A 16,684-nucleotide genomic window follows, 5' to 3' on the forward strand; every position below is an offset into this window, starting at 1 on the left:
CTGCATATCTGGCTTCTCTCCCACAGGCATAAGGGTTGTAGGGTTCTACACAGCATTTGAGCTGTTCCAAGGACTGCACTCCTACGGACAGAGAACTCTGCTGTTGTTCCTGCAATCTGCTGGAATCACTGGCATACATTTAGGGTAAATATTTCTTATAACAAAGGATATAAAATTCTGTAATTTATAATTTTTCATGTAAATTCTTATCGGCAATCTAGGAAGATGCCTTTTCTTGTTCGTTCTTGCTGCCTTTTCTCCACATCTCCTTTCACTCAGTTAACTGGAGTGTTCTGGATTTACTGCTGGTGCCTGCTTACTAGATTTACTTGTGTCAGGTGAAGATTTGTTAAATTATTGACATTTAAAACAGTCTATTGCAAATACTGTGTTTTTCGGACTACAAATCGCTCTGGATTATAAATTGCATCAGTCAGAAATTCATCATAAAAAGGAAAAAAACATATATCTCGTGCCGCACTATAAATCACACCAGACTATAAGTCACATCTATTTAGAAATGTATTTCACACAATCCAAGATTAATAACTGACATTTAATCTGGTAAGGCAATTTATTCAATTACACAGCAGCATCCACAATCGGCTGTATAATATGACACGGACCTGAGGATGAATGGGGGAAATTAGCATAACAAGCCACCAATTCCAACCTGGAATTTTCTCGTCAGCGCTTTTGACAGTTATGCTGAAAGCTTTCAAAAATTAGAAATTAGACCATGAGCTTAGCGGTGCTACGTGCTAAGCCACCAGTATGACACGGATGTTTGAGAGCAACATAAAGCTCATGTGCAGCATCAGTGAAGTTGTAAATTGCCCGTACAACAGACCTGTCAGCTAGCGCTAGCTGTTATTAGCTTCACGGACAGCCCAATAACAGGGTTCTGTCTTGGTCTGGGCTCCTCTTTGGAGTGGGTAAAAAGCAACCACCCCGCCCGGGAGTACAAATGGATACAGTTTAGACTGACATGTTTTACTATTAAGGTGGTATCGTTTGCTGGAGGTTTCATTAGAGCAAAATGATCCCTTATTTAGACCGTGTGTCAAGAGTATGGCTTCATGTAGCAGAGATGTGGGCTTTACCACAGTCCATGTAATCCAGAATGGTATCCTACTGAAAATAAATGAAGAGGAACATATGTTTTGTGTATGCTTTACTTCTGTTTTGTGTTATTCTCAGTTCCCCAAGCTTTTAATCTGTTGATTGTTACTTATTTTCATCTTGTTGATTATTTCTCAGTGTATTTCAGTTCCAGATTTCTGTTTCTACATTGCTGAATTCTCTGTTTCTCATCCTGTTGCTTCCACAGTGTCTGCAAGATTTCAGTTTATTATTTAAAATACCACTTTTCACGATGGCTCTGCATTGCTCCTGCTGCACTTTGAGTCTGCATCAACTCCAATTCATGTCAGAGGAATCTAACCAGACTAAGGATCCAGTGGCAAGCGGATAAGTGATGACTCCGATGTTTCCACAGCTCCTCTCAGCCTCAGGCCCCTCCTGTACCTGCTCCATGCCGCTTGACTGCACCAACACCTGCTCCACACTGTTTGATGGTGCCCAAGCCAGCTCCTGGTTTCATCAATGGGAGTGTCAAGATGAACATGCCTTGTGATTCTGAGCTTTTTCTTCCAGCTGGGTTTTTGTCAGAGCTTCTCAATACTCCCCAATCATACCCAAAGCTTCCTCGTAGTCACCAGGCGATGACCTCCAAGGTCCCTCCACCCATCTTGCTTTTCTTTTTTTGACTTGTTTAGATTGTCTGGTACCCACCCTTAGGGGAGCAGTAATGTCATAATGCCAAAGTGTTTGATTATTTATTATTTTTTTAGGTTCCTTGGATTGTGCACCTTTAAGTTAGTGATTGTGTTTTGTGTATAGTTTACTTCAGTTTCATGCCATCCTCAGTTCCAAAAACAATTCTGTTGATTGTTACTCATCTGATTTTCATCCTGTTGATTATTTCCCAGTGTGTTTATGTTCCTGGTGTCTTTTTCTCCATTGCTGGATTCTCTGTTTGTCACCCTGTTGCTGCCACAGTTTCTCTAAGTTTTCAGTTTAATATTAAAAATACTACTTTTCATGATGGCTCTGAGTCACTCTAGCTGCATTTTGGGTCAGGATCAACTCCAATTCATGTCTCCAAACCATTATTATCCTCAGTTCCAAAAAAATAAGCCACTTCTCCAGATTCCTTGACTTACATAGTACACACAGAAGAGTTTCAATTAAATATTATCTTCTAATTCAACTACAACTATTGTAGGAGCCAATTCTTTTTTGTTGTTATTAATTAAATTTGTATTTTTTGTGTATAATCTAGTTAAGGTTATTTATTTTACTTTATTGTTTGATATTTGTTTTGAGATTATGTGTTGGTTATTTAGTTTTCTTTGCTTCTGGTTAGTTATGAGCAATTTGGGTGGATTAAGTTTATAAATAGGCTGTCAGTGGTAGGACCAGCATGCATCTGGGTGGGCGTATGGTTTTTTACCAGCGCAAGAGAAGCAGGAAGAAAAAATGTTTGTCAATTTCTGTTTGCTTGCTTGCAAAAGAGAAATAAACCACAAACTAAACGACTTTACCTGGAAAATTTATTTTCCAGGTAAAGGTTATGAGTTCCCGGAAATAAGGATTTATTTTTGCCTGCGTAAATTACTCGTCCAAGGTGCATCTGTGGCCCTTGTGGATTTTTTGGAGATGTCAAAGCTGGGCCACAAAATACCATTTTCCTTCTGCTATATTGAGACTCCTCTTCTGTGAAATCAGCTCCCATTTTTTGTCCATGAGGCAAACAACCTGTCTACTTTTAAGACCAGGCTCAAAACTTTCCTTTTTGATCAAGCTGATAGAGTGACTTAAGTTATCCTGCGCGACCTATCTCTAGTTATGCTGCTAGAGGCTTAAGGGGAGTTCACAGCAAAAGTGAACAAGTCGAATGGAGTGGGTGATTTACATGCTATACCTATGTAAAGGCGCGATCAGGAGTTGGTGAAGAATCTCACTCATCCAGGTCATGATCAATCCAGGAAGCTTTTCTGGAGTAGTGTGGAGTTCCAACCTGTATAGACCTGCCGCTAAGGTCTTGTTAGAGCTTAGATTCGCATATAGATTGACCTGGAACTGATCGCCCCTCACAACGGAGAGTCGTTCGCCTGGCTCACAGGAGAAATGTTGTGGTCACATGTATGGAGGTGTGAACTGGGGTGAAACTTGGCAGGAATCAGACCTATTGCTGTGTTTTAAGTTTTTGAAAGTTGAAACTGAGTTGAAAAGGAGTGAGTGATGCGATATGAATGATGTGCTTCGATCAACGCAAGTGCAGGAAATAGAGTAAAATGAAACTGCGAACATCACCATGGAAGTGCATCTAGAACGAAATGAAATTATGCTTGAGTTCAACAATCGGAACTTTTCTGTCAATTTGCATTGCGTTAAGGGGTTCTCCTCATCCATTTATTTATGCGTGAAAGGGTTTTTTAACTGTTGCATATCTAGACAGTACAATTAGGCTATATTTTAATTGAGCAATGATGGATTCATTGACCAAGGACGCCTGTAGTTTGTGTTCTGGAGGGTGAGCCGTCCCCTGACGCTGGACAGCAGGTCCTCATAGGCATTGAGAGAGGAGAGCCACCAGCTACACTACAGACAAGGAATGGGCTGATATCCCTCCGCCACTCCGTGTACACACATACTAGAGGAAGAGGGAGCCGGACATCCGAGCAGTCTCTGCCTGCCGGGAGGACAGGGTAGCTGCTGTTCTATACTCCCCTGTTTCTCACTTGACGTCAAAAATAAATTTCACTGTTATGTTGAACCTGTCCAGCAGAAAGCCTACAACCTCCAAATCCATTTTGAATCCCTGCTCCCTCATGAATTATCTCCAACTGGTAATAATAGCTGCGGCGATACAGACTCGAGAGTCTCCTGGTTACTTCTTCTTTCCTTGGTTGCTTTCTCTTCCCTCTCGCTGGGCAAAGAGTATGGATGGTCCTTAATTTCAACAGAAAACGGCAAATAGAATAAACGGTCGTCTTTGCTTGTTTTCTACTCCTGCTCCACCGACAGCCCGTCCTCATAGACAGATAGGCAAAACGCGTAAGGCTGACAAGTTTGTCCCCTTTTGGCCTCTGAAATCAGAACAAGTGCCTTGCACTAGGTGCACCGACACCTATGGATTTCTAAACTACTAATTCTAAGTTATGAGCATGCTTTTATTTTGATGTGATGTTATACTTTGCCAGAATATGTATTTATAAAAGCAATACTTGATTTTTGCTAATTAAAAGCCAAATTAGTTACACACTGTTCCTTTAAGACTGCTAGAGGACATTAAAACCTGTTTCTCCATCTGCTACATTCTCCTAGTATTCTCCAGCTTTCCAAAAATTGTTGTTATTTCAGCTTTTAACTGAATTCTCTCTCTGCTGTTTTTCTCGTCTTCATAGTAGCTACATCTGGCCTAGCGTTCTATTTAGCTGTGACAACATCCTGGGGTCAGATCGTCTGAGCTACTGCTGTCAACAACTTACGCTTCTAGATGATACAGCTGGCCTTGTCTCTCAGAGTCTAACCCTGTTTCTCTCCTAGACATAGCTATTGGCTGAGCCTTTTCTGCAACTAACTGTAGGTGCTCACTTTCTTCCTTCTGACCAGATACTGGCTCAGAGCCTATCCGCTTAAATGTGTTTCTTTCGTTGACACAGTCACTTATGGAGCTAGTCTGCCATTTCCTTCTCTCACGTATAAAGTGTTTCTGGATCAGTGCTTCTGTGTTCTCTTTGTTTTCTTGGCTCTGTCTTCTCAAACCCCCAGTTAGTCGTGGCAGATGGTCGTTCACAGTCAGTTTGGTTCTGCTGGAGGTTTCTTCATGTTAAAGGGGAGTTTTCACCTCCACAGGCACTACATCCATGCTAAGTATGAGAGATTGCTGCAAAGTCAACGACACAATGCCAGCAACTGTCTACTCTGGCTGCCTGCTCATCCAGTAGGAGTGAATGCTACAAGTCAATGATTCAATGCAATCTGCTGGCTTTTGTTTAGATAGAAAACTTTCAACCAATCTTTTTGTAATATTTGATTGAATTGACTCTGTAAAGTGCATATAGATGACATGCGTTGTGAATTGGAGCTATTTAAATTAAATGTAATTTATTTGAACTGAACTCCATTTCAGCAATATGTTGAGTACAGACACTGTAATATACCATGGGAAAATGTAACAGTAGGTTGGTATAGATCATACTTTCGACCCATGATCTACATGCCCTTTCCATCACCTGAATGGTCCTGACACTGAATGTGAGCAACGTGACCCATTTATATTATGCATCTGTTACAATCGCTCTATGGAGTTCATCACAGAGCCGCATTGACCATGAACTATAAGGGTAAGACAGGTTTTCAGATTGATTGTGGTGTTAACACAACGCAAAAATATCAGCTGGAATGTTTACACAAGTTTACCAGTGCAAACAGGGGAGAGCCAACAGCAGTGTCCATTTAATCCTGGGGAGTACCGTATTCAGTAGAACGTCATGCAGATAATATTTTTGCTAATTACTGAACAACTTTGTATGTGTTGAAAGCACCCAATTCATGTAGATTGCTGCAAGAGGACAGTGATAGAATTCAGTTGATTACAGAGAAAATCCCAAATAAAATCATTGCAGAAATATCATAGATTAATATTACCAAAGGTTTACACCAAAGACATTTTCTGCACTACTGAAAGGGCGAATATCCCCATTTCTTAAAGCCAGAAGATGTACAACCGATACTTCACAGTATGAAATACAAATGAATCACAATCAGCCTCATAGTTTTTTTTCTCAAAGTGGATACAGTAATGTGAAAAATTATCTGGCTCTTTACAGGGTGACAGTGGTGCAGGAGCTAGGGAGGTTGTCCTACAACCAGTGGGTTGCCAGTTTGACCCCTCGCTCCAACCACCTCTGTCGTTGTGTCCCTGGGCAAGACACATCACCCGCATGTATGATGGTCAGAGGGCCTAGTGGTTCTAACGCATGGCAAGCCATTTTAGGATTTTTCTCATTGTTAAAGTTTTTCTTGGCTACCTTGTCCTTTCTTTTTTTATAACAGATTTAGTAACAGAAACTGAAAGCAGAAGTCAGACTCATACCTGCATAGAAACTTTGTACTGCCAGGCATAATTTCAAGTGTGAAGCATTCTCCTCCATTAACGCAGTAGTTCTTCTGGCTCTCGCTGCAACGCATTATGTGGCTGGAGCTCTTGGTTGTAGTGGAGGTGCTGGTGGTAGCTGCAGAAGGACAACCAGGAATATTGCTTGAAAGAAAATCAATGGCAAATTGTGTAAAGAATTGGTTTAGTCCTCTTGGGATGAGAGAGATAGTCTTCAGATTCTATCACAATTATTTGTGGCATTTATGACAACAAGGATAAACATGATAAACATGACAGTAAGATCTTTTGTTTTTGACACATCTGTCACAAATGGTCTGACCTACATCAGTTTAATGAAATGGTGAAATTGCACCTGCTAATTATACAAAATAATTGTATTAACTTATAAATTCATTTCAAGTGTTCTGATCCACAATACTTTCTCCTTTACTTCTGTGCATATGTCAATTAGGTACATCTATTAAACATATCACGCTATAGCATGACTCTGTGTCTTTTATATACATATAATATATATATATATATATATACATATAATATATATATATATATATATATATATATATATATATATATATATATATATAAAACGGTTGCAGTTACAACTCAAATGTCGTAACAAAGCTTCTAAATCTGAGTCTGACGCACAATTTACGCCGCAAAATACAAACACAAAGTAATCTGATTTGTGTCCGATGACGAGCGAGCGAGAGAGAGAACTGGTGAAGTAGCACAGAGTAACAATAACTCTAACGCTCCATCAAGATGTTATTAATCAGAGAAATCTTTCTGATTGTTTCACAGCGGTTACCTTCAGCGGGTAAACACGTCCACAGCAACACACCTCGGCTCCCGCAGCTCGTTTCTGTCTGAATATGCGCTAAAACTGGCTCTTTAAAATGAACTGCACAGTGCAGTCTGCTGCGCCTGTCTGAATCGCAATGAAAAGTATTACAAATCTGTGCGTGAGCATAGTTAAGAAATCGCATTTATCACCACCCCCCAGGACAAGCGGTAACGACAGTGGTGTGCGTGTCATGCGCGTCAGAGCTTCTCACCGGTTCAAAGTCGCGGCACCTTGAAAAAGCTTCATTTATTTATTTATTTAAATTTTTTTTGGGGGGGGGGGGTAAAGCCAGTAGGCTTGGTGGGTGGGCTGGGGGGGTGGAGGTGTTGGTCCTGGTGGGTGGTTGGCTGGCGGGCCCTGCGGCCTTTCCCTGGCCCCCGGGCTACGTTGGTGCCACTGGCGAGGCCCCCTTCTCTGGGTAGGGCTTTCGGGGAGCGGGGGTGCCTATTGGAGTCAGTAGGGGAGCTGGCTCCCTGGGACGGTAGTCCCCATCCCCGGACTCCTCCCTCTGCCTGCTCCATCACGCCGCCACACATGTAGGTCCTTGGGGAGGGGGCGTTACTGGAGGTTGCCACTTTCTGGTGACGTCCCTCTCCCCAATTTTATCATGCATTTTAGACACTTTCACTCCAAACATTTTTACAACGCACACTCATGTAGGCCATGGTATGGGGGGGTGGGGGGAAGACGTATGGGGGGGGGGGGGGGGTGGGGGCTTATGTTGTGTGAGCCTCGCTTGAGGGTTCTGGGCAGTTGCTTGGAGGGGGTGCGCTGGCACCAGCTTCCTTCCGGAGGGGGGGTGGGCTGTGCCGTGCACCCTCTTCGGCACTCCCAGAACAACATGCAACAACACAACATCTGAGCGGGCGTAGGGAGGATCGGGGTCTTTTGCACACCCCCGTTCTCTGATGGCGGCAAGGAGTCTGGGGCCTGGAGGAGGTGCGGGCCACTGTGTCCGGGGTCTTGGCGGGGGGCTGCTGTGGGTAGTCAGCGGCTTGCCAGGTCTGGGGCTGACGCCTCCGCTCCCCCCAGGAGGGGTGGGGGGCAAGGGTGGCTAGGGTAAGGTGGGGGAGGGAGGGGGTTTATTAGGTATTTAGGGGGTGAGGGGGGTTCTGGCTGGGTGGCCCGTACGGGTCGTGTTGGCCCCCCCTGTTTGGGGGGCCTGGTCCGTGGGGCGTCTGGTCCGGGGGCGGGGCCGGGTCGGGCACAAGCAGTCGTATAGTTGAATTGGGGTGACCCCCCCCCCCCTCTTGTGAGTGTTGGATGTGAGTGTTATGTGGGAATGTGTGTACAGCGTCCTTTTTTTTTTTGTAAATCTGTGTGTGGTGAGTGGGGCACTAGGGATGGATGGTGTGAATGAGTCTTCCTTTTTTTTTTTTTTTCCAGGTATCGGTACGGTCTGCTCCCTCTCCCAAGAACATCTCAAGTCTCCGCTAGGTGCGGAGCCCATCCCCCCACGTCCTGCCCTCCTCCACTGCGCTGGCAGGCGCCTTGGCCCTCTGGCGCATTGGTGGGCTTCGGGTTTGGGGCGGGTTCCCGGGTGTGCGCCGGCCCACTCCCGGCGGCTGCTTCGCGGGGGCGGCCGGGGCCCCCGCCACGGGGGCGGGGCGCCCCTGGGGCCTCTGGCCCTCAGGGCCCATGGCCGGGACCACTTCAGCGGGGCTGGCTGCCGGCGGAGCCCACGGGCTCGTCCCCGTGGCTCTTGGGGGCGTCGGCATTGCGGTGGCTGGGGGACTTCCTCGGGGTCGTCTCTCCTCTTTCCTTGGGGGGGGGTTGCAGATATCCTGTGTCGGCCCCTCCTGGGCGCCCTGCTTTGGGGGCCCCTTTGGGAGTCCGGGGTTATGGGTCCCCTGACTCCTGCCTCTGTGCTCGGGGAAGGCGGGCCTTTGGTTCTCCACAACCACTATGGAGCTATTTCCTTCTGGATAATTTTCACCTAAACTAGTGCACTCTCACAAACTCCCACAGGTGCAGGCTTCCAGGTATTAAGTGTTCACTTATATACAGAAAGCCTGTAATTTATTTATTTATTTATTTATTTATGTTCTTTCACTTTCTTTTTTCAGGTTTCACTTTACACATGTCAGCTTAAATAATAATACATATGATTTAGCAATGGCATCTAGGTGTTATTCGATTGTATCTGTTGCTTTATGTCTGTTGGTTGTGCTGTTCTTTTTGCATCTCTCTTTCCAGGTGATGGAGCAGATGGAGAACATTTTATCACTCTCTCCCTTTTATCTCTTCTTTCTTTCACCTCTTCTCTTTCTTTTTTTCTTCTTGTTCTTCCTTTACTCTCCCATTGTAGTGTCCATATAATTTGAAATTCTCCCTGCAGGAATCACAATAAAGCTATTTACATGCATAAATCAAGCGGAGCACTATGGCGAAAGCTGTTCGCTCCACTTGTGAAAGCAAAATCTGTCGAGCTCTATCTGGCATTGAGACATCAATTCCTATTGCCACATTGCTAGACAGGACACTGGGGGAAAAAAAGAAAAAAAAAGAAAAAGCTTCATTAGTGTTGTAACATTTGGACCCAGCTATTGCCATCCACACATTAAGTTAACTGGAAGCATATTTGTAAAAGTGTTCATCTTGTAAATCATGAACCAGAGCCTAGAGGCTATAGGTTTGACAGTAGTACACATAAGCTTACATGACTGGAACAAAGAAGGGGTCTCTACTGAAAACAGCATTGTTGTAATGCATAGTATGTGTTCATGTGTTGATAATGTGTAGTATTAGTGTGATGTTCTCTGTTCAGTGCTACAGATTATTAATCTGGGTCTACTCCCATCGAATCCATTAAGGGACAGGAGGAGGATTCAGCAGAACTTTCCGAGCTGATTGGGCAAAGTGACACCTAGGGCCCGCCTACCAAAGTTTGGTTTTATTAACTAATCTTTGCAATCCAAAAATGCACAAAGACCTTCTTGCTGTTCTTCTTTCAAAGATCAATCTGTGGATTTTGGCTAAACAGATGTGATAGCAACAGCTACGCATGCATCCTCCTGCACCGCCATGTTTATTTTGATTCTGCAGTGGGCTCGGCACCTATTGCTTTTGTCACAGCCCTACGGCTGTGGACCTACGTCCCACCTTAAACCATAATACCGTAATTACATAATTGGCCGATTGGTCTTTTGTGATTTGAAAGCCACTGTGATGTAATGTTTAGAAAAGAAATGTTTAAATTTTTCTGAAACTCATGCAACATAGGGGATGACTACAGTTCTGGGTCAGGGTGTGGGTTCTTCTTTTCATCCAAAGGTTGCCTGGAGTCCTGTTTCTTGTTTGCTTTGAGGAAAAGCCCATTTGGGATAACTACAATGCTCAAGGGCCTGTCTTGTGTGTGATTTCTCCTTCTCCTGAGTTTCTGGGGACCTTGTCTTGACTTGTGCTCCAATGGGGGATGGGAATCAAACCGTGTAGGTGGGTTTGCGTTACACGTCAAGTTCTAACTGTCCTCCATCTGCACACAGTCCAGGAAATCCAACCTGCAAATTTTACATCCTTTCTTGTGAACATTAAATATTTATCCACAGAGTTGAGATTAAATTTTGATCCAGGTGTCATCAAGCTCCCTCAACTAATGGCTTGATGGTGTCCCTGAAAATGATGCTAAAGCGTTCTTTTCTAACTCCCCCATGTACAAGTTTGCAACAATAGGGAAAACTGGGGATCCCATATCACACCCATGTTTCTGCCTTTAATATTGCCCCCCCCCCCTCCCCCCATATGTGAAGTAGGTTGACGGCAGCCAGTTTCAGGAGTTGACATTGTTTATTTGTGGAAAGAGTGGTTCTGCTGCTAACGGTAGTGTCTGATTCTAACTTTGCACAGACCACGTCCACCACACGTAGGAACGCACATAAAGAGACTATAGATTCATCCTTCTCCAAGATGACATTCCTCACCTTGTCCAAAAAGTCCATGGTGTTCTGTATATGTGGGGTGCTGAGCTGCTAACTAAAAGACCGAGTACAGGCGCCAGATATTTGGAAACATTATACAGTAAGTGGCAGAGTTAATTATACTAACAGTGGGTCTTACCGGTACATCTTGTTTGTGAATTTTGGGTAAACCTGTCGTACAGAATATGGTCAACAGCCTTGTCCTGCTCCAAATTTTAAGACTATCAACTTTGTATTGTGACCACTGTAGAACATAATACCTTGACGAGAGTAAAACCTAATGTTAACATAAAGGAAGTTATTTTTTTATTTTTCAAGATTTACAATGCAAAGATTTACAATTCCAATATTAACATGCACAGATTAAAGTTTAGCAGATTAAAAGTAAATTTAAAAAATAACAAGGTATGACACAGGTATTAAACATACTTTTTATTAAGTCCATGTTTCTGTAATAAAAATGTTTTTTATTGGTCTGATACAATCTTTAATGATGTCTAATGTTCAATGGGATCTTTTTTATTAGCTGTTAGCAAAAAATCATTATATTTAATTGAAATAAAGGTCAGAAAACATCAGTTAGAAAGTTTATGCATTTTAACTAAAGATTTCATGATCTTTAACCAGGATGCTGTTGAGTTTATCCCATCATGTATAACCCTGACAGAATATCCTTATTAATGCAACTATCCACTTCAATGGGTTTGTTGTGGTTAAGTGAAGTCTTTATTAATAATATAAAATTGTAGGCTATCACATTTGAGCATGTTGTTTTGTTTTTTTTAATAGGACAGCCTTCCACATTAGTTTGTATAAAATTTTCTAAACCTTATTTCTAGCAAGTTCTCTTCTTGTCAAACCGTTACAATGTTGTTACCCTGACTGTGACTAAGATTAAGGCAACTACCTTTGTCTTAATCACTCTATATGATCTAACGCACTCACAGGATTATAAATCAAAAAGTGAGGTGACCACAATAGAAACATTATGGTGGCGAGCCACAGGCAGACAGACAGTATTACTGTGCTATTTTTCTGGCGGCACAGGAAAGAAGAGAGCATCAATTAGCTTCTAGCAGGCTCTGACCTTGAAATGGAGCACAGGCGAAAAACAGGAAGTGTCTCCATATCAGAGCCCTGCGTTTCAGTAAGTGTCATGCATCATTTATTGATTTTTACTTATTCAGAAGACTGGAACTATTCATCTGCTTGCACATTGCTTACAGTTGTACAGGACCGTATCAGGACCCACATCTTCAGTGTAGACAGACTGTGGCTTGTGGGGGTTTTAGTCTTAGAGCGGACCTATCAAGCACACACATATACACACACACACACACTCACATACATACATACGCACACACGCATGCACGCACACACACAGACGTAAACTAAGATTCTCAGTAAGTATAATTCTTCATTTACTAAAGTTACAGTCACAAATGCAATAGTGCGATTACATTGAGCAAAAATTTGGCAAAAGTTATTGTTCTTCCTGCATGCAAGCAGTTGAACGTGGTCATTATTCTGTCTACTTCAGAATTTGAAGGCTAATAATAACTGAGTACCTCATGTTGTGATATTATTGCCATGATCATCAAAATGGTTTGATTGAATGAGAGTGAAATCTGACCATTCAGCCACAAGGGAGAGAGTCTCTCTCTCTCTCTCTCTCTCTCTCTCTCTCTCTCTCTCTCTCTCTCTCTCTCTCTCTCTCTCTCTCTCTCTCTCTCTCTCTCTCTCTCTCTCTCTCTCTCTCTCTCTCTCTCTCTCTCTCTCTCTCTCTCTCTCTCTCTCTCTCTCTCTCTCTCAGGATGTCAGCTGTGACCAATCCCCACAGATAGTCACAACACACTTTTGCAGACCCTCTCACTTCTCAGGAGACTTCTACTTCTGGCTGGAGCCCTCAGGGGGGGCTCCCACCCCAGCTCACTGCTGCAGCTTCAGACCTTCTCAGAGCCTCTCTCTAAGACCACCTCGTCCTGGAGCGGACCAGGAAACCACTTCAGCCCATGGGCCCTGCACGGGCCTGAAAGAACACACAGGCCGCATCTGGAGAGAACCTCTTGTCGCCCGGAGAACATGTCCGGGCAAACCAGAGTTAAGTTTGCTGTCTCAATCTCATAATCAGATGCAGGAGGAAATATCCTGCATGCCAAAAACAGTTTTGTTGTATTTCTCCTCAGCCTGTACAGGGAAGAGAACCCCAGACAGAGCTGAAAAGCCAGCAGAATGACTCACTGTGGAATTCTGGGAAAAACCCCTGCTCAAATCGGACTGCATCCAAGTCAGAGATTGTCTGCAGGATATCAGGCCTCCGACCCGGACCACATGGTGCTGCAGAGCTAAGCGCTAGCCTGCCAAGAAGAAACCAACGATTCTCCCTGCTTTTACGTCCTTCCTGGAATGGCCAAAGTGGACAAAACTCACACATGAGGCATCAACAGGTTGGGCAGCGAGCTGAGGGTGAAGTTAAAAGGTTTATTGGGAAATGTCTTGTAAACCGTTGGACACATGGTGCTTTAGAACAAAGGCTAACAGAGGTAGATCACGCTAGCCTTAATGCTATTAGCCTCGCTAACATCCAGTCCCGAACATTTCAAAAGGAATGTTTTAAAGCATAAAAGCTTAACCGTTCTACTCGGCCATCCTTCTATGGTGCTATGAACCTTATTCCCGCATCAATATGGTATATAATTGCCGGTTTTCAAGGCAATTTTGATAACTACAGACTTTAACCAGGTTAGTGACGATCGCTGCAGCGACCCCTAGCGCCCGGCGGTAGAATCACATAAACAAAGGCAAGCAATTCTGAATTAAATGATTTTACAAGACAAACCGGTCCTCAGAATGTTATTTCATCAAATAATGTGTTGTTTATCTTGGGCTTTGCATTGTGAATGGATTGAAACACATGCCAAATGTTTTTAACTCCATTCCATGTTGTCTTTTTGGAATCAGATCTTCAATGAACAAGGATTCACTGAATTATTCTGATTATGACCAACAACATTACATAGTGATTCTCTGGATGTTCATTTTATTTTTGGTATTAAATTGTTGAACTTGATAAGAAGTTTGTCACTCCTTTATTCTATGTGTGTGCAGGTTTTGCTGTTAAAAGATCGCTAGTGCTCGAATTCATCCCTTTCAACCATTGTTCTGATATCAGCTTAAGAGCTGATCATCGCCAGACGATACTTAACAGACAGAGGGTTATTTAATACACATTAAGTAACTTTAAACAGTGTATAATTGCACAACACTCATTGGGAACACATAGTTTTACAAGAAACAATGAATCAGACATGCCGTGATATATTATCTGTTTGTAGTTCGTTTTATGGGTTCATGAATTTGATTTTGTTGGTTTTTGCACTTGGACTTTTTGTGGACTTTCCTCTCTTAGCCTGTCACCTCTTAGCCACCAGCCACTACAGGTCAGGTCAGTCTCCCTCCAGCCATCACCCCACTCTGGATCATCTCCACCTGTTGCCACTAATTAGTTAGCTCACCTGTTCACCAGTCTATTTATACCTGCCTCTGTCTTCTCATCACTGCCGAAACGTCTCACTTCTCCCTGCACTTCTCTCATCCTTGTTTTCCACCTAGCGTGATGGGTCCTTCGCTACTGGACACTTTTGACCAACCTGCTGGACCCATCAGTTTAGTCGTCTGTGCCTCTGTGCCGCAGTGCCGCAGTTCTGCCTGTTTTTTCCGTGAGTTCCCGCCACTCCAGTTGGGCTCTTCTGACAAGGTCACCATGTCTGCGTGCTGCAGTTCTGCTTGCTTTCCTGTGAGTCCTAACCAATCGCGCTGCCTGTTCGGGTTTTGTCTGACCCACCACGCTCAGTCTGGTCTTCTCCTGCCTGCATCGTCTGGTCTCCTGCTCATACTATCCTGCCTACACCCACTGCCAAGATTTACCTGCCAAGTCTGGTTCTACTTGTCTGCCTCCACCACCACTATTCTACACTCTCAATAAACCTTTTAATCGTAACTCTGTGTCTGGCTGAATATCAGGTTCACCGGCAGAAAACATTACACGAGTAAGCGTGTTTTGTTAGTGCTCCCGATCTTTATAACTTCTACCGGATCATTTGCCAGCTTTTGCCTTATTTTTGTTTAAAGTCTTCTATTTTGGACTATTTGTATTTATTATCTCAATGATGTCGAAGAGTAAGAGGACGGAGTAACAGGAAAGAGAAAAGTCAGCCAGTTTTACTAGCACAATTACAGCACTGCTAACCATGAAGCTAGCAGAGCATAAAACCGAGATAAGGGACACTTACAATAAATATGAGGCCAAACTGGATGCTGTCCAGACGACCGTTGATGATCACAACCGACACATTTCCAGTTTGGAAGGGGTTGATGCCGTGGTCACAGAGAATGCTAGGCTAAAGGTGAAAATGATAGATCTTGAAAACAGAAGCCGCAAGAACAATATTACAGTAACAGGCCTTCTGGAAAATATTGAGGGTCCCACACCAACAGTCTTCATCTCACAGTTGCTTTTTGATATACTGGGTACCGATATTTTACCAGCTCTTCCAGAGCTGGACAGAGCTCAACACACGCCAGCTGCTAGGCCGAGCCCTTCCGAAAGACCACAGCCTGTGGTGGTTTGTTTTCACAGCTTCAAGACTCGGGAAACAGTGGTACGTGGGGCCTGTAGGCTTCGAGGTAAGCTGAAGTACAAAGATGTTACCATACAAATTGTCGAGGACTACAGCCCAGAGGTCTTGGAGGAACACACCCCATACTGAGGTATCATGAAGAGGCTTTACGACATGGGGCTCAAGCCAGCCTTACGATACCTGGCTAGGCAGTCTGTTGTGCTTGATGGTGGTGCAAGGAAGTTTCTACTCTCAGTGAAAGGAGCCACTGACTTTGCCACTTCTCTGGTGTGACGAGACACGGGATCGCGGGTGACAAGCTGACTTTCACACTGCTTGTGCTGATAGGAGCATGGCATTTGGAGCTAACATAGCTTCATATAACTGATGTAGCATATTTGCTGTAGGAACTCACATGCTTAACAGGGAAATTGCACGGCTTGATAAGGACTGGGTTGGGGAGATTAACCATACCACGTTCAATAGTAAAGCAAGAGGTGCTGCTATTATTATTCGAAAAGGTGTTCCTTTTGTATTGGAGGGGTCTGTTCTGGATCCGGATGGCAGGTTTGTAATGATCTCGGAGGTCATATGTCATCATAGTCGCCATCTTGGGTAGGGGCCTGAGCAGCCTGAAGCGGTTAGATGTAGGCTGTTGTCAAGTAACACTAGTTGGGTGCCGTTAGCTGAGTGTCACTGGCACTAGAAGGAGTTTGAAGCTAACCGTGCATGGACATTACTAGCTGCTAGTTGTGCAAGAAGCGCTCTCCATCTTGGCTTCAGGTCTGTTTCGGTACACCAGTTGTGCTACCTCAGAGCTATTTAGTTCATGTTCTTTCAATGCTGTTACCTCAAAGTGCTGACGTGTTGATTGTGATGGTTAATGTTCATGTCAATAACATTCCTGACCAACTATGAATTGATTTAAGCATGATACCTCTCAATTAATCCATTTTGATTGACTTTGCCATTTACTTATCTTTGCATGTTCTATTAAGTAGCGAGTAGTGTTTGCTAGGGTTTTATTAAGCAGAATAATTGCTGTAACAGGTAATTACCTGTCTAATAATAACAGCTTGTGAAATCATAGGTGTTTGTGATTATTTTGAGT

General features: G+C 43.6%; 1 protein-coding gene across 5 annotated transcripts in view; it reads right to left on the reverse strand.

The window, feature by feature from the left end:
- The window catches only part of nrg1 (neuregulin 1), an 84,385-nt gene that overhangs the window by 56,168 nt on the left and 11,533 nt on the right, over nucleotides 1–16,684 (reverse strand). For all 5 annotated transcript variants that reach the window (XM_012854278.3, XM_012854277.3, XM_036140670.1 and 2 more), the window contains exon 3: nucleotides 6,167–6,305. In XM_012854278.3, coding sequence (XP_012709732.1) covers nucleotides 6,167–6,305 — 139 coding nt within the window. The remainder of the gene's footprint in view (nucleotides 1–6,166; nucleotides 6,306–16,684) is intronic.

The sequence above is a fragment of the Fundulus heteroclitus genome, chromosome 8 (assembly GCF_011125445.2).
Source record: "Fundulus heteroclitus isolate FHET01 chromosome 8, MU-UCD_Fhet_4.1, whole genome shotgun sequence".
NCBI lineage: Eukaryota > Metazoa > Chordata > Actinopteri > Cyprinodontiformes > Fundulidae > Fundulus > Fundulus heteroclitus.